The sequence below is a fragment of the Protomyctophum bolini genome, assembly GCF_963924005.1.
Source record: "Protomyctophum bolini genome assembly, chromosome: 11".
Taxonomy (NCBI): domain Eukaryota; kingdom Metazoa; phylum Chordata; class Actinopteri; order Myctophiformes; family Myctophidae; genus Protomyctophum; species Protomyctophum bolini.
The window spans coordinates 9,980,264-10,000,945 of record NC_137872.1 but is presented as its reverse complement, the minus strand read 5'-3'; the positions used below and the strand labels follow the sequence as shown (position 1 = coordinate 10,000,945).

Sequence of the window (20,682 nt, the reverse complement as noted above, 5' to 3'; positions counted from 1 at the left end):
TGCAAAAGTATCTTTAATGTCATACACCATATAAATACAGAAACGATCCATTAGTCTAAAACAATAGGAGTATATAATGACAATGCTAAACACGGTTAACTTTAACTACTGTATAATTAAAAGGACTACTGAACAGAGTGAGAGCAGCAGCTGCCGCAGGGTCGCAGCTCGGTCACGGCTGCGGCAGCGGCGCCTAAACACCGGTACTTTGTGATTGACTGTGAATTTATTTTACTTTTATTTTGAAAAGAGATTCGGTCTCAAGGCTCTGACGTCAGAGTAATCAGGAAATACAGTACCCACGTGACATGAGAGTGTGTGTGAGAGAGAGAGGAACAGCTTTCAACAGCAACTTATGAGTGGAAGGTAATACAAACAGTGCTTTATGGAGTTGAGTTCGTGGGTGGAATAACAAAAGACAACTTATTTTTATAAAAGATAGCCTGCTAGCACGACCTAAAGTTATATATAATCTAAAATTAGACTGGCTAATAGTGGCTATAAACATCTCACGTCGCCATGAGCAACAATTCCCATAGTAACGCGCATTCAAATAACCCTATAGGGCTAGGATATGGTCCAAATCTGCGTCCTTGCGGCCTGGACACACATTTTACACAAATGGTTTTGATTTTGAATGTAGAAAATGTCATAGAGACGTACGTAGCTCTGAGAGGTAATAGAGACGTTAACTTGCAGTCAGTCATGTCTCTGTGAGAGGCAACTGTGTAACTGTGTTTACTTCGTCTTGTTCATGTTGTTATTTGTCAGACTTGGATTTCAAGGACCCAAATGCGATCCCATGTGGACAATAAATGTAAATGTTGCATTATCACATCTATCATTCTTGGCTAAACAATAAGGATCCTGAAATTAAGGGGATAGGGCCGGCCGGGGTAGCCCAGCCTTTATGGCTACTGTACTACTGATGATATTGGTTCTGTTCTTTTACTATATAGAAGTGTCTATTTGTATGTCTCTAAATGTTTTGATAAATTGAACATGGTGGACCCTCTTGTAAACAAGTGTAATGCTTAATTGGCTCTTACACTCACAGTTAACAGTCTTTGTATTGAGTTTGTGCTTGAAATGTACTGTAATTCTGCAAACTGTTAAAAAATATTTCAATCAATCAAAAGATCGACAGGGTGCATGAGCTCCGATAGGGCTACGACAGTGATAATATTATTACACAGAATCACCTCTATCTTAGATTGAGAGTTAACATGTTTGTTTAGATTGAGCGACGGATCCATTGATTGTTTGGACCTGTTTTTGTCAGTCGTCGCCATGGCCACAGATTCCTCCCTCCTTGGTTCTGAGTTGGACTATGAGCAGCAAGAGGAGCTGTACCAGCAGCTGCTTTTACAGGTAGGTGGGGTCCACTCCAGGGACGCCTAGGGGTCCTTGAAGGCGTTCCAGGGGGTCCCCAGCTAAATTAACCCATTCTGACCTGAGATCAGATTCTATAAATGTCTTCTACATCCTGACAGTTTTTCATTCTGACCTGAGATCAGATTCTAAAAACGTCTTCTACATCCTGACAGTTTTCTGAAAAAGCTATGTTTCTATGTCAGTTCGATTTTTCTAAAATACCAGACATACAAGCTCGTAGCGCGACACTCGGTGGCGCACTATGAGCTTGTAGATCTGCTATTTTTCAATAGCTAAAGCATAACATAATGCTAACACCAAAACGGGTTCCCGCCCAAAATGGGTTAACAAATACAAGTATAGCATATTGACAGTTACCACTTTCTAACTCTATTTTATACCTCGGATATTCATATATATCTGCTATTTTTAACCCTAGAACACTAAACATATTTTTTTGTTACACCAAAACACAGGTATATTTTACCCAATATGAAATATTCCATAACAAATATTTCTCATCAAAATATATTGCAGTACAGCAATACATGGCAATTTGAGGTACTCTTTAATCTTTCATCATGACTTTTCACAAAAAAACAAAATAGATATCATGAAAAACGTGCATATTATTTTTAAAGTATTCCTAAAAAAATTTAAATTAAGTTGGGAACTTCTCCTTTGGTCCACCCATTCCTAAGTGAGAATGTGAGAATGGTCCGGTGAAAAAACCCACCCAAACACCTGCCTAAAACCAGGGATGTGGGCAGGGAAATAAACCTACCTTCTATGATGTCACTGAAGGTACTGAAAGACCCACCCACCTGAGACATCAGCAACATTATGAAAATTGCAAAAATATAATCGTCCGGGTGAAAATCACCCATGTTTAGTGTTCTAGGGCTCCCATTGGCAGCTCAAGTTCGCTTGAGACGGCGCCCCTCCGTCGCGGTTAATGGGGAGGATTTCACTGTAATATGTACAGATTTGGGGGTTTTCTAGTAGTGTGTGTGACTGTGTGTATGTACAGTATGTACGGATGCCAATCCCTGGCTGTTATTTCACCGTGTTTGGGTGAGATGGAGTTGATGACTGAGAGTGAGATGATGAGCTCATGTGTTTGTGTGTGTTGCGTGCCCTGGCCCTGCTGCCTATTTTGATTTTCATACCCAATCGGACTTTTCATGAAGTAGCCTACTTCAGTGAGATGATCACCATCACCTTCTCAGCAGAGAAGGGGACACAGCACTGCTCAAATGGTGTCTACTGTTTAGCTATGTGAAAGACAGAGCGAAAAACGACCCCAGTCTGAAAACGTTTTATACGTACGCAATATGCAAAAGTGATTGACATTAAGCAAGGTCGATTACTTTTCTCCGTGCTCCCGACACTCGCTCTGATATTCGTCCCGAAAAAACGCACTCTGTGTGCAAACACCTTAATGGTTGTAGAAAATAAATAAATAAATGAAACAACCCAGTGAATGTACTTTCCTTTCTGTTTCAGACAATGGGAAAGATACAAAGTGAGAATCCTGACTCCACAGTGATCCGACCACAACCTGGTGAGTGTTTTCCCACGGCCGCTCTATTAACATGTGAGGCATCAGAATGGCATTTTCCGACACTGGTCTGGTAATGGTATCGGAACAACTGTAACAAAAGCTATGGCTTTGATATTGCTTTCACCCAACAACTCACGGCTCAAGAAGCTGACACAGTTGACTCCCTCCGAGCTGCTCCGCTGAGTACTATAAACAAATCACACCTGTGTGAAGTGAGGGGCGCTCTTATCATCGTACATCATCATGATGTACGGTAAAATACTACGACACTATGCCCTATTTGGTATTTGCTCACACACTGACGTAACATTCTCCATTCATTGTCAATGGTAATTTAATGTTTGTGTATTACAGAAATCTACACTAATGGCTGAATACGCCCCTCAAAAATCACTAGGGATAGTCAAAGAGTTTTGCTTGTCTAACTATGACCCATATACACAGAGCTATGTGGGATATTCTACAAATGGTGATGCCATTTTCCAAGATAATTGAGAATTGGTCATTTGTCTTTTGTCTTTTTAACTTTTAAGCATGTTGCTGCTCAGTTATGTGTTTAGGTGGGCAGCACTGAGCACAGAGTAAGTCACCATGGCAGTGTACTCTGGGTAAACACAGAGTAAAGGTGGTTGCACACTGGATGCGCTTTTCGGAAAACCGACGGAGAAACGCAGCTAAAAATCCGAAAACGTGCTCTGTGTGCAGGGACCTTTAGTCACCATGGCAGTGTACTCCGGGTAAAACGTGAACCGCCGTCATAACCCTGAAATACTGAAGTTACCTACTCTAACGCCAAATCCTGCTTCGTGGTACAGTCCACTAGTCTCAAACTAACAGTATTCTGAAAGATCTCAGTGTCTTCATCTCTTCATCTCATTCCATCTGTCTCACCCATCCCCTCTCATTCCCTTTCTCTCTCACTCTCTGTCTTTCTCAGGCATATGTGTCAAGACCCTGTCCCAGGCGGATCAGCAGAAGATGTTCGTCAACATCTGCCAATCAGCCTCAGTCCCTCCCCCTCCGGAGCTCTCAAGGGAGGAGCTTATGGAACTCCTCCAATCAGAAGACCCTGCCAGCTACCGAGTTCCCATGAGCCTTGGCGAGCCGCACACAGAGATCGACAACAGTGAGTTGTGGTGGGTTCCAGGGGATTCCCAGCCAAATCTGTTAATATAGTATCAACATTTGTTTTACCACTTTAACCATTTCACTAAGTCTAGAGTCAAATCAAACGTTATTTATAGAGCACATTTAAAACAACCTAAATTGACCAAAGTGCTGTACAGATCAGAAGCAAAACAACCGAGCAAGAAACACAGTAGTGTGATGATCAAGTGTGATGATCCCAAATACACATTAATGTGCAAAATACTTTTTTTTAAAGAAAAAAGAAATCAAACTCAGATTTCTCCTGTGTCACTAACTATTCTGTTATCTGAATCAATTTTGTCTTTATTCATACTGCATCCGGTCTGCTATCTGAACCTCTCTATTTTTTGCCATTTGAATACATATTTACGAGCTAACACATGTAAATAGTAAATGTATCATTATTTCTTTAACCCGTCTGTCATTCATCTGAACTGCTCATGAAACGCTCTGGTACGTTGTGATAGATAGATAGATAGATCTTTATTTGTCATTGCAACGTGTACAACGAAATGAAAAGTGCCAACCAATCAGTGCATTATATCACAAAACAACATACTGTATACAAGCTAAAACAAAACACACATGACTTCTTGTTATTGCACAACCCCAGCAGCACTAATGCACAAACATGTAATTTCATCTGTTATCGCACAACAAACCCTTATTGTACTTTAAGATAGCAGATAAAAAAATCTAAAAGTGTCAACAGATCATTTTTTAGCAGCATTGAGTGCAACTACTGCTGTGGGATAGAAGCTGTTACTGAATCTGTTGGTCTTGGACTTGATCACTCTGTAGCGTCTGCCTGATGGCAACAGTGAGTGAGCGGGGTGGGAAGTGTCTTTCATAATGTTCAGAGTTTTTTTATGACAGCGGTCTCTGTGTAGTTCTTCCAGTGTGAGGAGAGGGCAGCCAACGATCTTCTGTGCTGTATTTATGACCCCCTGGAGCTTTTTCCTCTGCGCCACTGTACAGCTGGTGTACCACACACATATACAGTATGTCAATATGCTCTCTATGGAGCACCGATAGAAGGACACCAGCAGTCTCTGCGTGATGTTGTTCCCCCTGAGCACCCTCAGGAAGTAGAGTCTCTGCTGGGCCTTCTTCAGCAGCTCAGAGGTGTTCGTGCTCCAGGTCAAGCCCTCCTCCATGTCGACTCCCAGAAAACGGCAAGAGGACACCCTCTCCACACAGTCCCCATTTATGAACAGGGGTGGAATGACTGTTTTCTTCCTCCTGTAGCCTATGACCAGCTCCTGGGTCTTGGATGTGTTCAAGAGCAGGTTGTTCTCTCTGCACCAGTCCGTCAGCTGCACCACCTCATCCCTGTAGGCAGACTCATCTCCCTTGGAGATGAGCCCTACTACTGTGGTGTCATCCGCGAACTTCACCATGGTGTTGCTGCGGTGGGCGGGGGTACATTGGTGAGTGTAGAGGGTGTAGAGCAACGGGTTCAGCACACAGCCCTGTGGGGAGCCGGTACTGAGGCTGAGGGACGTAGATAGATGCTGCTCTAGCTATAACTTTATATAGTGCTTCTAGCAAGTGTATAACTTTGTAAATGCAAGACGCAGCTAAGTAATGGTTGCTTGCTACCATTATCTAACTAAGCATACAGTACACTGACTACTGACTTCGGGCTAATCTTAAAAAGCAACATAATTGCTGCTATCAAGTGTCTACTCACACATCTGTCTGTCAGGCCACGCCCAACAATCACACAGGAAACAAACAACTGAATAATTAATCATCCCTGCAGAGTATGAGTGATAATGCATGATATAAATAAAAAGCAAAACTCTTTGCGGAGTTGTGCCATAAAACTTTAGAGGCTGGTGAATCGAGACTGTATTGTTGATACTCAACTATCAGTATTTTTGCACTGACTTTGTGAGTTACCAAAGATAATGCATAATCTTGGTATAATGTATAATATTTATATGATATATATATTCCAATTATTAGCCTGGCTCCAGCCCTGAATCGCTAGCTACGCCCATTAAAAAAAACATGTGAAGTGAAACAAAATGAAAATTCAGGCTGAGTGTCAGGCTATCCAATTGTAGTAGAAGTATACTTTAAAATTGGTGAGGGGTCGGTTGAGTTGAAATACAGATGTTACATAACATGTTGAGAAGGGGTGGGCTAGGAGAGGAAACATGATAACAGTCTGCCTTTTGCAGAGTCCCAGACCCATGATTTACCAAAGTCTGTAGTTGACATGGGTTGGTGCCTTGCATGCTTTCCTCCGCCATCAGTGTATGAATGGGTGAATGTAATGCAGCACAATCTACAGTATGTAAAGCGTCTTGGATAAAGGTGCTATATAAAATGCACCTGTCCATTTACATAAAGTTTAGGGGCAGAGTCACCTGTTCTAGGTCCTCTACAAGGATAAGGAAACACAATCATTTCTACACAATCTCTCTGTTCCAGACCCATATAATAATCTCCATATAGACTATAATATGGAGATGTTGCGTTACATGTTGACGGTGCATGTTAACAGTGGTAATTGCCGATTAGACCCCCAAGAGAAGGGAGAGAAGAGGAAACCTGAAGAAAAATGATCATTTAAATTGTGTCATGTCAATTTAAATGACAACTTAAATATTCTTGGTTTAGAGATCTCACACCTAGATAAGATGGATAAGCGGAATACAGCCAAGAAGAGACAGGTAGTCTTAGGTCACATTCTCACCTAATACTTCGGTAGACTCAATGCGTATGGGCGGAGAATTTGGGATTCTTGCATATTTAATTTGCTGTGGTTTGCCTTCACACTGTCATCCGCAGCAATTGGAAACGCAGCAGGGGGGACCTTTATCAATGTGTTCCATTCATAAACTAGCCTACACAGTGAAATCTATGGTGATAAAATTATACTCATAACGTGCATGTGTCGTGCCGTCTGGGACTGGACCCCCCCCTCTCTCTCTCTCTCACTATACGCACGCAGCCACACACTGTTCTTTTGGGCATGGAGGCACAGCTCTCCAGCACTGAGCGCGCTGATATAACAGACGGCAGCGCAAAATGTTTACACGTTTATTGAGATGAAAGTTCCTACTCCCCACTAGTCCCCACACAGTGACAGCACTCCATGTTTACGGCACAGACAGACAGACAGAATATTCTGTAGGCTATAATACTATTACACTGAACTGCAGTGTTTATGTGTTTTCTTAAGCAATTGATTAATGTACTCGTCCTCATTTCGATCAGGGCTTCAGTCTCCTCATTAGACCACGTCTATCCACGGTAACGGGACATCTTTGCGCTGCGTAAAATATGCCTTCTCCGTCTCCAACTGTGTTCAGCTCCTCACCGCCTGTTTGCTTCATTTCCTTTATTTACTGCGGATTGCATTCACACCTGCACCGAATCGTAATCAAGTGCGATTGGAAGCAAAGCGAAACCCCCGTTTTTGCTCGGAGTATAATACGCATTACGATTCGAATGAATCGTAACATGCCAAACGAAGTGGACTTTCTGAAAATGCGCAGCAGGATTCGTTTTAATCGCAGCAAAGCTCTCTGGTATGAATGTGACCTTAATGTCCAATCGAACCAACTTGTGCAGTCTGGAAATAAATTAATCATTGATGTGTTCAACAGCAGCAGAGATAAATGGCTCACTTCTACTGTAGCTATCAACAACACTCTCACCACTCTACACTCCGTAAACTTAAACACTCTACTCCGTAAACTTAGACTGTGGTTTCACAAACGATCTACAACGCCTCGTAGTGTGAGGTGTGAGCTCCATTTATCTGTTTCTGCCTCTCTTACACTCTCTCTCTCTCTCTCTTTCTCTCTCTCCCAGGTTCCCAGGGTTGTACAGCCTATGATGTCGTCATCAACCAAGAGTTCTTCCAGAAGTGCCAGGTGCATATTTGTGTGTTCATATTTGTTATTTGGGGGGGGGGGGGGGGGGCGGGGGACGTGGGTTCCCAAAATGCATTTTGTGCTCAAACACGAAGATTAAGGTATAATCTTGCACAGTAATGAGCATGATAATATAATGTCTAGAGTAGACAGGTATACCCTATCTTAGAATAGATGTAGACCTATTTGACAGTGCATATAAACATAATTGCCTTGACATTAACAAGCATCAATGAGCACCAGCTAAACACACACACGACTACCACTATGAGAGGAGCACGTAACTTTGGGACTTTTGGGAGTGTCATAGTAGCTTTTTTACAACGTGTGTGTGTGTGTGTGTGTGTGTGTGTGTGTGTGTGTGTGTGTGTGTGTGTGTGTGTGTGTGTGTGTGTGTGTGTGTGTGTGTGTGTGTGTGTGTGTGTGTGTGTGTGTGTGTGTGTGTGTGTGTGTGTGTGTGTGTGTGTGTGTGTGTGTGTGTGTGTGTGTGTGTGTGTGTGTGTGTGTGTGTGTGTGTGTGTGTGTGTGTGTGTGTGTGCGTGCGTGCGTGCGTGCGTGCGCGCGCGCGCGCGTGCGTGCGCCCACGTTTTCCAGAAAGATACTCTGTTTCAGCAGTTCCTCATTCTAGTCTCCTTAGAGGGATTAGAGAATAAATACAACCTGGAGCTCAGCAGAGGTACAGTAGGACTTTCATGCACATGCTTGACACAGTTTGTTTATACTGTACCTAAGGGATCACAGCTGAGACGCATCACTACAGCCGCGGAATTGATGATTGATTACATAAACGCCATGGCGAAGCTGCACCTCTGGCTATACAGTGTAGTGCACTTGCGGAGCGGAATCGCATTTGTGACAGGGTGGGTGATCAAAATGGGAAAGGTTCAAGCAGAGTCTTGAGTATAACCTCAAACCTTCATTGGTGAAAAACAACGGGACACGTAGTGCAATTAAAGAACGCCCAGTGATGTGTTTCTAGTGACGCATCTCTGTGTGATCGTATGATTGGTACAGTAATACAATGAATAATAATACACTTTATTTGTATAGTAGCCTACTTTTCAAAACAGTGTTACAAACTGCTTCAGTTCATGCATAACACAACACGACAACATAATATAAAATGAGGAAGAATAATGCATTGAATGGCCACTTAATATTAACCTGACGCTGCCAGATCCAAAAAGCTTGCTACACAAATTTGTTTCACAGCTTATTTGGATCTGGGATCTCGGGAGCCAATTCGATGACGGGGCTGTTCCTTTTTTTCAAGATACTTGGTAGATGATTGGATGGGGCCGTCTGTCTATCACCGTGTGGGCGTGCAAACACAACCAATCATATTGACGTGTCTGTATAGCTTCACATCCGGTTTCGCACATATCCCGCCCTTAGCTCACGCTGATTGGTTCGGTACGAAGCAGATATTGGACTCAGCTCAACTCCGTCAGAGATCCCAGATGAGTGTTGTGTTGGGGAATATGTTTCCCCAATACCGCCCTCATCTGGCAGCGTCAGGTTAACTTAATATGTGTTTTAAGAAGCAATTTAAAACAAGGCTCACAAGACTCAACGAAACTGGTCTCCACCTTTGTGGGTTCTACAAGTATTGATTAAAGCTTGTGTGTGTGTCTGTCTGTCCTGTGCAGAGTGGAAGATTCTGAAAAACAGGAAGTTCCTTGGCTCTGTGAACGAGCAGAACATCCGCACCAAGAGCCGACCTGTTATTCAAGAACTACCTGCACGGTAGGTCCTTCTCTCTGTTTTCAGCGGCAGGGCTCTAAGGCAGGGCTCTAAGGTATGGTACGGTATGTCTATCTTGAGAACTGCTGGGTTTATGGAACAGAGTCCGCTCTTCTTTCTTTCTTTTCCTTTATTATTATTATTATTATTATTTTGATAAAAAGTTCAATCATGGGGGCACGGCCCTTGGCACAGTCGGTAGTGCTGTCGCCTCACAGCTAGAAGGTCCTGGGTTCGATTCCCGCTCGGGACCCTGTGTGGGGTGAAAAACTGGTTACAAAATCGTGGGATGGATAAAAAAAAAATATATATATATATAAAAAAAGTTCAATCATGCAGTATGATTTATTGCACACCGTTCAGATATGTAATTTTCTGCCTCACAAGTCATACTCACACTTTCCTTGTGTGCTAGCTAGAGTGTGAGTAAATGTTGATGTTTCAGTAGAATGAAGCTGCTTTATTTTAGCGGTCGAGGCTGATTTATGAACGGCAGTTATTCCTGATGAACTCAGCAACTATTGTTAGCTATTTGAATTGTATTGTTTTATGTTTGGCCAGTGTATTGAACTCCAACCTCCCCTGTCAAATCAAAATCAGCTGCTTCTATGCAACGGTCTGTTCTCCTATATGGCAGTGAATGCTGGACCCTGAAACAAACCCTGCAGAAGTCTCTAGGCAGGTGCTACACCAGAAAGTTGCGTGCAGTAATTAACATCAGCAAGAGTACACATGTTTCCAACAAGAATCTGTATGATGGAATGCCAAGGGCCAAGGTCAAAAACTAGTAGCTAGCAGAATGAGACTAGCAGGATACTGCCAAAGACACCCAGAGCTGGGATGACTGGAAGTGTCAATGTACTGTAGGGCTCGCCTGAGGACGAGGAGAGAGATTATGTGTGTATGTATATAGTACTGTCAAACGTAAATAGACCATAGGCCTACCTATTGTGTATGTTGACATATTCAATAGTAAGTCAATAACGTGTCAGTCTTGATGTGCACATTGTCACCTCCTCTTTAAACGGGAATGGACACCCCCATTTCCGCACACTGACGAAGGTGGATAGCTAAAACGTTTGTCCCACTATTATGTAAAGAATTTAAATGGGTACAACTCACTGCCACAGTACCTTTTTATATTGTATGATGTTGATCTAAGAGGATAGCGCACCATTTAAGTCGAAGCTCAGTGAAGAAACGTCATTCGGTGTAACAGGGTCACACAGACCTTCACCAAGAAAGACTTACCGTTGAAAGAATTTATTTCCAGGACTCATTGGAAAGTTTGACCCTTTGGTGGTGCTAGAGCCTAGAGGTCATGGTGTCACCAAAATCAATACATTGATTCCTGTTAGGAGTATACTTGTGTACAGCTAAATATCATGGCAAGGCAATCCAACCATTTCTTTCTGAGAATATGCACATTTGGCCAGAAAGGTCATGAAGAGGTTTCTTCCTCTTGGTCCCAGAACACACATTTGTCATCTGAACTCTGGATAATGTCCTGGTGTTGCCTTTGACCCTTGTAGCTCTCCCACAGGTCTGTTTTGGGAGATAAAGAAGGGCAATTTATTTTATTTTCATTTTTTTAACTTCCTCCTACTCCTTTTTCGAACATGGGAATATAATTTGGATGGTGTTATAATAACTTTGCTGCCGATCTTATTTATTCTCTTTCATTTTGTCATTTTTTATTTACTAAATAAATAAATGAATGAAATTAATGACCTGCATTCTCACATAACATAGTTGAGGGGCAGTGTCTGGGCACACGTTAGCTACTCCCACTTAGCAGCATGAGGTCAAATGCTATCGTTTTTTATTCCACAGAGAATGACAGATGAATTTAGCTGACATGTAGCCTCACATTGATACACTGATTGCACTGGTGCAAAAAAACCTCCCTGCTATTTCAATACATTTAATAGAGCATTTAACAGAGCAGTCCCTTCCGAGTTTAGTTGTTGTTCAAATACAGCGGAGCCCTGTCGGTAAGTAACACATTGATCGATTGATTGTTTGGAGGAGGAGGTAACTTGAGGTAACTTGTCACCTGACTTGCTTGTATGAATTATTCATACAACTGTTCTGAAAATGTTATGAATTACAATGTTACACTGATACCTTGAACTGCCATCCTGTTGTATCGTTCTATGTGTACTATGTGCCTTTTTACTGTGTTTTTGTGTTTCATGTTACCTGCCTGTGTTATGCCTTGCTGTAAAATCGCCCCATGGGGACAAACAAATAAATTAACCTGAACCTGTTCTGAGTGACCTTCTTTAACAAATTGAGTTTGTTGAATTGTATTATTGTCTCTCCACTTCCCAGGGACACCCCTCCTGCCCTGGCGAAAAGGTAACCTCTCCTCTCGCTCCAAATATCAAAGCCACATTTTCAACCTCTCTCGACCTACATTCATCATCATGTTGTTGCTCTTCTCCCTGTCCGTCAACCTATCCAGGCCTGAATTCACTTTGTTAGTGGAGCCTCCTGCTGGTGAACCAGAGTACATCATTGCTGAGATACAACTGCCAGGCGTGGTAAGACACGCACGCATGCACCGACGCACGCGCACACGCACACACAAGCGAACAATACATACGCACACAAAGTACACATACACACAAAAAGGTTGTTGGTTTCTTCCTGAGGCCCCACTATACAGGAGTGGATAATAGTAAAGTACATTACACTTACAGAATGTAGTAAATTACAATGTCATTAAAGTATGTCACTGTACATGAGTGGATACATAGTAAATTACATTACAGCATATCGTGGAAAGGAACACGTTTTCCCTCCGTCTTAAAAAAAAATTGTACGATTTGTACGCTTGCCACTGTCTGGCCAAAAAAAAAACGAATTAATCTCACACATATTCACTAATGCACATACACTGTCACAGTCACACACACACACTTTCTCTCACACACGACCCAATGTACATGCATACACACTGTCACAGTCGCACACACACACTCTCACACACGACCCAATGTACATGCATACACACGCAACATTACCAATTATTTCCATGGATGACGTCTAAATGATTTTGCATCTCTTCCTGTCCTCCCTTCCTCACCCTTCATATCTTATATTCTTTCTCCTTTCCTGCACCACTCTTTTTCCATCTCTCTCTGACCTCAAATGTATTCCACCCTCCCTCTCCAGTCTTCATGTCGTTCTCTGGTCCTGGATGTAGGTGAGGATCGTCTTGTTCTATCAGCGCGTCCATCTCTCTTCCACCTGGACATCTTCCATCCTCTCCTCGTTGACCAGGAGAACAGCCTCGCCCAGTACAACACACACACACAGGTTAGCGCACGCACGTCACAAAGTTACCAATACAAAAGTACAGTATACAACAGCTATCACAACGTCTCCTAGCCCCGGTACGTTATCAGTCCCTATACGCTCATTCTGTAGCTCCAAGATGAGGTCACGGGGAGATCCCCTCCCTCTGCGTCTCAGAAACGGAGCATGGTTTCCACCACCTTTTCTGCACATCGTGTCCAAAAAGTGAAGGTCCAATTATTAGCTAAACTCATTTTAATTTAGGAGCGGCCAAGAAAATCCAAGTTATGGGTTGAAAGGAGCGTTTAAATCGCTTGTTTAGTCAGCCGCTTCCATGTTTTTCAAGGAAGTTGAAAAGCTGACCTCAACCCTTCCTCAAGGAAGAGGAAGACAGATACGCATTAAAGGCAACGCTGCTGTTGCCTGTAATGTTCGCTTTGGAGCACCAGGGGGCACAATTGACAGCCCAGGCAATTAAGGGGCACTGGTTGGGTAGGTACCAAGTCATGGTACCTGAACCTGAGCACATCAAAATGTGAAGCAGTGCAGTGGTAGCATCCATTCATTAGGGACAGACCATGGAAAGAGGGCGGGGGGAATCCCACGGGGGCTTACCCATTAGTAGAAAGCTACAAAACAATTGTCTAAAAACTGTTCAGTCATCATATGATATCTTCTTTCTATCAATCACTTCTCTCTTTGTCTTTCAGATTCTGACAGTTACCATGCCAGTCGTGTCTTCATGAGGTCTGGTTGTCTATTCGCATTAGGTTGTTAACTTGTCGTGGAAATAAAAGTGATTTTGTCTGTATGAAAGAAAAGCCTCGGCGTATGTTTGTTTAAAGTAATATTAGCACCAGTGGTCATTGTGAAGCCTGATTTATACCCAACCTTTATATACTTCTACTATAACTATAACTAACTAACTAACTAACATCTCTATGATAACCTTCCTCACCAGCCCGTTTAGCCTGGTGGTTACTTTGTCATTCGCTCTGTTGTGCATTTTAAAAGTCTGTCTTGTCTGTCGCAAAAACCCTTCATGGAAACCGGGAATGAAATAGTCACTTCTATTTCGGGATGTGCAGTTGTGCACTACTCATCCGTCCATCTGTCTGACACCTGATCCCTCACTCGCTTCACCTCCCTATAGCCATATTCCAATACCCAAAATCTCGGCCACTCGCTCACTCATCACACTTGGTCACTCCAGCATGGCTGTGTTATGGTGAAATTGGTGACCTGCAGAAATATGTGACCATCCTGTGGACTTCACATATGTGGCCTAAATACTCTGCTAATAAACAACCTGAAACATTCGGATACTGACATTATGTGATTGTCTACACAATTGTCACATATTTCAGCAGGTCACCAATTCGACCAACCCGAGATTTGGGGTATTGTAATTTGGCGTATTGGATCCTTCCACTCCATCTCCTGTATAGAGCGTCGCAGTCCCGCCCCCTCGAGAGACCCGGAAAATAAATCAACAACAAACACAATTTTTCAGGCCAAACAAAGAATTAGAAAGTAGAAAAAACGGCAGGTTACAACACTTTTTGTTGGTTTTCTTCTTTGTAATTATTTGTTTGGTCCAAAATATTGTGTGTGTTGTCATGATTTGTCACGACAAGAGTTGGCTTCGTACGACGCTTAAAAGGTCTTTAAATAAATACGTTTTGAAATGTCTATGGGAAAAATGCATTGAGATTCATTTCCTGGGCCAGGCGTCTTCATGAAAGGGGGCGGGACTGCGACGCTCTCTAGAGCATGTATCCATGATGAGATCTCTTATCTGTATGCCCGTCAGTCTGCCTCTGAGACCCTTCTCTCTCCCCCTTTCTATTCTCTTTGCATCCATAGCCTGTATACTGTAGTCAGTAGTGTACTCTCTCCAGCACAATGTACTGTACGTAATGTAATGTCTCAATCTCATGAAGTACCGGTATGTCTTTGTCCTACCACACTCTTTCTCTCTCTACACACGCACACACACACACACACACACACACACACACACACACACACACACACACACACACACCTCTGGTCTGTCAGCCCCCACTCCACCTGTGCTGTTCACGGCTGCATTTGTTCGGTGAGGTCATCCTTCTGTTTCCCTTTAATCCTGGATGATGCTCGTCTATCTCCACCACTGTTGTGCGCCTAATCCAGCCGGAGCCCCTATCCCTGTGCGTGTGCGTGCGTGCACGCGCACACACACACACACACACACACACACACACACACACACACACACTCGCACAGATTCATATTTACAAGATGCAATCACACAATTGTTCAATCAACACTGATTGTTTCAAAACACATCTACATAGCATGGACAATCATTCCATCAGTGTGCGCATTAATCAGAAATGTGTCTAACCGTGCACACAGATAAAACATGCACTTAAACCACAGGCACACAACCATTCTTAAAACACATTTTGCGTGCACGCACTCATGAGACATGAGATCATCCGTCCAATATGACACAAGTACCCACACAGCTTATGGGAAACAATACAATACCCACACAGATCTGGCTATTCTTGTCATGCACACACAAACACACACACACACACACACACACACACAGTATACCAACCAACCCCTTTCCCCCTGTATAAAGCTCCTATTGCTTCTACTATAACCATTCTTTTGTGTTTTACTCCTGTCTGTGTCTGTTCAGCCTTTATCTCTTACAGGGCAACAACTCACACCATAACCCCAGGTATGTCCGTCTGTCCATCATTCTTTCCGCTTGTTTTCTGTGTTTTCCTTGCTGTGTTGAGTGGGCAAGTGTATTGCACAACAAGGGCGTCATTATTAGTCACTGCTGGAGGGAGATTCTCGTACTGTACATGTCACCCAGCCATTCTAGGGATTCAAACTAGCAACCTTCCAGTCATACACTTGCATTTGGTGATCCTGTTAGTTAATGTATCGGATGTTTTCAGGTGTGTAAGTGCTTTGAAACTTGCCTCATCTCTTATTCCTTCATGACTGAAGTGAGTAAAAAATAATAATGATGATAACCAAAACTAACTATTTCTCTTTTACATACCTTTGCTGCCAGCACCTTCATTTTTCGGTGTGCAGTAGATTATTCTGTATAATCCTAATCAAAAAGGGATCCTAGCTTCCACCTGAAACAACTTTGCAGATTTTGTAGACACTAACCATTGCCAGATATTATGAAGAATGAATTTAATCTGTCTGCGTTGTATTCTACCTATATGGAGTTCCACATTATATAGCCTACTATCTGCCGTTGCTGTCGGGAGGAAACCACATAACTCCATTTTTTAAATGTTTTTTTTTACATAAATCAGTGCTATTGAACACCCTTTACGTCTGTGTGTTGGTTAAAAATCACACCCGTGTGAAGTGAGGGGCGCTATATTAAAGTCTAACCCATGTTGATTAGGTGATGTAAAACAAACAGTGCCAACACAAACATTAAACGCCATTAACAATAAAGAGACAATATGACGTAAATGACAAATTATGACTACATTTTCCCTTTATTGTCAATGTCTTTACTAAACAAACTTTGAACTAAAGACAGACATTAAACCTGTGTATAGGAGTGGCTAGCGACCCTCAAAATTATCACAACCTGTGTGAAGTGAGGGGCGCTCTTATCATCATACATCATCTCATTCTGGCCAATCACAATTTGCATTCTCACTTTTGTCTTCAATGTTTGTTTACACAAACCCGTAAAGCTGGACATAGGAGGGACTAGCGCCCCTAAAAAAAGTTGAACCAATGAAAAGTTGTAAAAAGCGCTACGGACAAAACCTCTTAAAGTAGTATAGACAACATTTAAGCCTAAATTCAAAATATATGTATATTTAAATATTTAGCATTTTTTCACTCTATCATCCACTATATGAATGTGCTGGGGTGTTTTCCTGCAGTAAGACATGTCCCTCTGGTTGTATTTTGGTTTCGTTCCAATGTTTATGTTGACATTCATCCCTTGACAGGGACCTCTGTCTGTGGGGGGAGGATCTCTTTGAACTTCAAAGGGGTTGTTCACTGAGTTGATTCATTGGGCCATAAGTGTCTGCTCGTTAGTGTATTTCCTGAAAAATGAAATTTTTGGAGTTAGGTGGTTTCTTCCCAACAGCAGAGTTATACAGTATATTTCCAACCCTAGTGTAAACTGAGAGACGGAAATTAAAAGAGAAGTTAGAACTAGAAATGCACTCTCTCAAGATGCCAACATGCGCCTTGCACACAAGTAGACCATGTATCTGGCCTACAAGTGTGCTCACCACTGCTGGTACGACTGCTGCTCTGAGTCATAGAGCTCTCTGCTGTCTGTCTGGGTACGACTGCTGCTCTGAGTCCTAGAGCTCTCTGTCTGGGTACGACTGCTGCTCTGAGTCCTAGAGCTCTCTGCTGTCTGTCTGGGTACGACTGCTGCTCTGAGTCCTAGAGCTCTCTGCTGTCTGTCTGGGTACGACTGCTGCTCTGAGTCCTAGAGCTCTCTGCTGTCTGTCTGGGTACGACTGCTGCTCTGAGTCCTAGAGCTCTCTGCTCTCTGTCTGGGTACGACTGCTGCTCTGAGTCATAGAGCTCTCTGCTGTCTGGATACGACTGCTGCTCTGAGTCCTAGAGCTCTCTGCTATTCTAAATACTTTAGACCCGTTATTAACCTTATTATGCCAACCTTGAAACGTACCATAGTTGCGTCACCAAGAATGGTGGTCCCTTATTGACCGTTGTTGTACTCAGTCTGTACTATACTGTACATACCCAGCCGATTGCAGTACTTGTGCACTCTGCTTGCGAAAGTAACATGTAATGATGCACCCATTACAACACAACTCTCTACAGGCACGCCATACAAACACACTCTTACCTAAACACGCATACACAAACATTCAACAGAGCCCCGGACTAAAATTACCCCATTACAATGCTCCAGTTAATGCCTGTGTGCGCGTGCGGGTGTAACTGGACTCTTCTCCTGAATCCCCTTGTTCTCTCTGCCCCGTCCTCATGGATCATTACCGATGGCCCTAACCATTGGGATGAAAAGCACCCTGCATTATAGTCATACTGTGTAACCTTTCCAATGAAACAGAGGTTAACAAGAACCATTCCATTACACATACTGTAACACTATTAAACATTTTCTTTTTGGACGACGTTCCTCCACTTTACGACCATCGCCTGTTCGCCTGCTATCGCCATAGTTGCCAACAATAGGTGTGTGTAAATGGTAAATGGTGCATTTATATAGCGCCTTTATCCAAGGCGCTTTACATAGATTGTGCATTACATTCACCCATTCATACACCGATGGCAGCGGAAACCATGCAAGGCACCAACTAGCACATCGGGAGCAATTAGGGGTTCAGTGTCTTGCTCAAGGACACTTCGACAGTAACTCTGGGGGAGCCCGGGTTCGAACTGGCAACCTTGCGGTTCCCATCCAGGCACTCAACCCCTGAGCCGTGTGTGTGTGTGTGTGTGTGTGTGTGTGTGTGTGTGTGTGTGTGTGTGTGTGTGTGTGTGTGTGTGTGTGTGTGTGTGTGTGTGTGTGTGTGTGTGTGTGTGTGTGTGTGTGTGTGTGTGTGTGTGTGTGTGTGTGTGTGTGTGTGTGTGTGTGTGTGTGTGTGTGTGTGTCCAATACATGCATATTTAGATAAATAAAGGTATCTGAATCTGAATCTGAATGAATTCATATTCTCATTGAAGCCAGTTCATCTGTCCATCTGACCTCATGTCCATCTGTCTGTGTGTTTGTCAGCCTGCCTGTGCCTATCTCTGTGGCATTCAGAAAGTTTTGTGGCTTAACACTGACTAGAGAGAGAGCGAGAGAGAGAGAGAGTTTGTGTGTGACTGACCAACTGCCAGCAAAAGCCACTTGCATATTTTATCCCAAATGTGATAGACAAAAGCAGTAGAAGAGAGTGAGAGATTTAGGGCAGAAAGACAGAAGAATAGAACAGACACAGACAAATAGAATGATCACGCAAATTATCTTTTATACATGCATTTTCAATTGAAAACTACTGCCAGTCCTGCGATGAATTTAGCAGAGTGAGAATGAGAGCGCTTCAGAAAGGGGTGGAGAAGCACAGTGGGAGCGATGGTTATTATCTGTTGAAAGCTCTTTGGGTATCCATTTCTCTGCCTGTGGAGTCCTGGCGAGACAACGGCGAGGATGGAAGAGGAAGGACAGTTGCAGTCGCTATAAATTCACCGAGTCAACAATGAGATATAAATAATATAAATCGTTACAGATGACAGAAGATGGAGATAACTCGGGGGTTGAGTGAAGGGAGACATTAATGCACAAAGGGTTTGAACAGTAGGCCTAGCCCTAGTAAATGTGAGGCAAGACAAAAATCTGACTTCTATGATGTGCAAGGGACAGTTATTTAAAATAAATGACCCGTGGACATCAAAGAATTATTTTCTTTTAGGACATGGGTTTTCACACAGGTTTACAATTAATTGTTCTCTGTTTGTTTGAGAAAAACATCTAATTGTGATGCTTTTCTGTTTAGAAAAATTCCCACTGTTGTTGGAGGATAGGAAAGTAACAGGAATAAACACACATGCAGGCGAAATTGTTTTGGGGGATCAAATCCCCCCAAACCCCGGAAATGCATAGAAAACTATGATATCATCATATCACTTTATGATCTATCCATGCCCTCTGTTATGGTCTGAACCTTCTATTGTGCACATTTTGCGAGCCGTCGGACCGTCACAGACTCTCCCAACACCAGAAAATGGGAACTTTGGACTTTACATTCAAACTTTACATTGAAACAGGAAAGAGAGAGAAATTATCTATTTCTTTCTCTTTAAACCTTGTCACATTCTCACCTGTTGAGTCTTCTTGTCTCGATGCCTGCCAAGAAGATGTCACCAACGAGAGAGACTGTGTGTGCGTGTCCTATTGTTTGTGGGTACTGTACGTGTGTACTTGGCTGTCCTGTGGATGCTTGTATGGATTTGTCCACACAATGCCCTCAGAGAAGGTCATAGCCATTGGTGGTACAGTATATGTGTACTGTGTATAGGGTATACATGTTTCAATAGTCAATACCTTATCTGTATTGTATCTGTATTTTGTGTCTGACCAATCATGTATTGGTACCAAAATAGCACTGTCCTCTCTGTATCCATACCTATACATTAATGTGTGTGTCACTGAATCGGACAAAAGACACATCCATGGATGCAGTTTTAGTCTTAATAGTTTTGTGCTGATTTCAGTTTGACTTGTTTGGTGTTTTTTGAGAAATGGTGCTTGACATTATTTGCTAGCTACTGTATGTATTCAACCTATAGTAGTCCTCTTTAGAGTAATGGAGGTTTTTCATAAGCTGCTCGCTGACCAGCATGATAGGTTTCAAAGTTTGATTTGCTGTAAATCTCAATAACACAGCAATATAGAGTGTGTGATGAACGATGAAGAGTCCTGGTTGTCCACCCCCCCTGGTGCCAATCTGAGAAACCATCGGTTCCCCTCTTTACCCGCTCTTTTCCTTTGAATTTCCCTGGTGCTGGTCGTGGCTGCAATTGGAGGTTGAAATCTAGATTAAACGACAAAAGCACAATCATGTTCCCTCTATCATATGGGATCTTTTCAAGGGGGAAAACCTCACCTGCCAC

General features: G+C 42.8%; 1 protein-coding gene across 6 annotated transcripts; it reads left to right on the top strand.

Annotated features, from left to right (window-relative positions):
- Positions 1-170: 170 nt before the first annotated feature.
- pih1d1 (PIH1 domain containing 1) lies at positions 171-15,764 on the top strand. 6 transcript variants are annotated; one of them, XM_080775440.1, is made up of 12 exons: positions 329-366; positions 1,239-1,371; positions 2,881-2,938; positions 3,876-4,064; positions 7,919-7,980; positions 8,575-8,656; positions 9,630-9,726; positions 12,058-12,084; positions 12,191-12,269; positions 12,935-13,047; positions 13,737-13,773; positions 15,725-15,764. In XM_080775440.1, exons 1-11 carry the CDS (start codon positions 356-358, stop codon positions 13,741-13,743), a joined length of 858 nt encoding a protein of 285 aa, XP_080631566.1. In that variant the 5' UTR covers positions 329-355; the 3' UTR covers positions 13,744-13,773; positions 15,725-15,764. The 6 variants fall into 6 exon arrangements, with proteins under 6 accessions (XP_080631567.1, XP_080631566.1, XP_080631563.1 ...); XM_080775437.1 differs by having other exon boundaries at positions 12,904-13,047; positions 13,737-13,796; positions 15,725-15,760; XM_080775438.1 differs by having other exon boundaries at positions 12,904-13,047; positions 15,725-15,753.
- The last annotated feature ends 4,918 nt before the right edge of the window (positions 15,765-20,682 follow it).

What these genes read in the sequence shown, in the direction of transcription:
- pih1d1 (XM_080775437.1), top strand. An exon ending in AGTTCTTCCAGAAGTGCCAG is followed by an intron (nt 7,981 to 8,574) that starts GTGCATATTTGT and finishes CACGTTTTCCAG; the next exon opens with AAAGATACTCTGTTTCAGCA. An exon ending in CCTCCTGCCCTGGCGAAAAG is followed by an intron (nt 12,085 to 12,190) that starts GTAACCTCTCCT and finishes CAACCTATCCAG; the next exon opens with GCCTGAATTCACTTTGTTAG.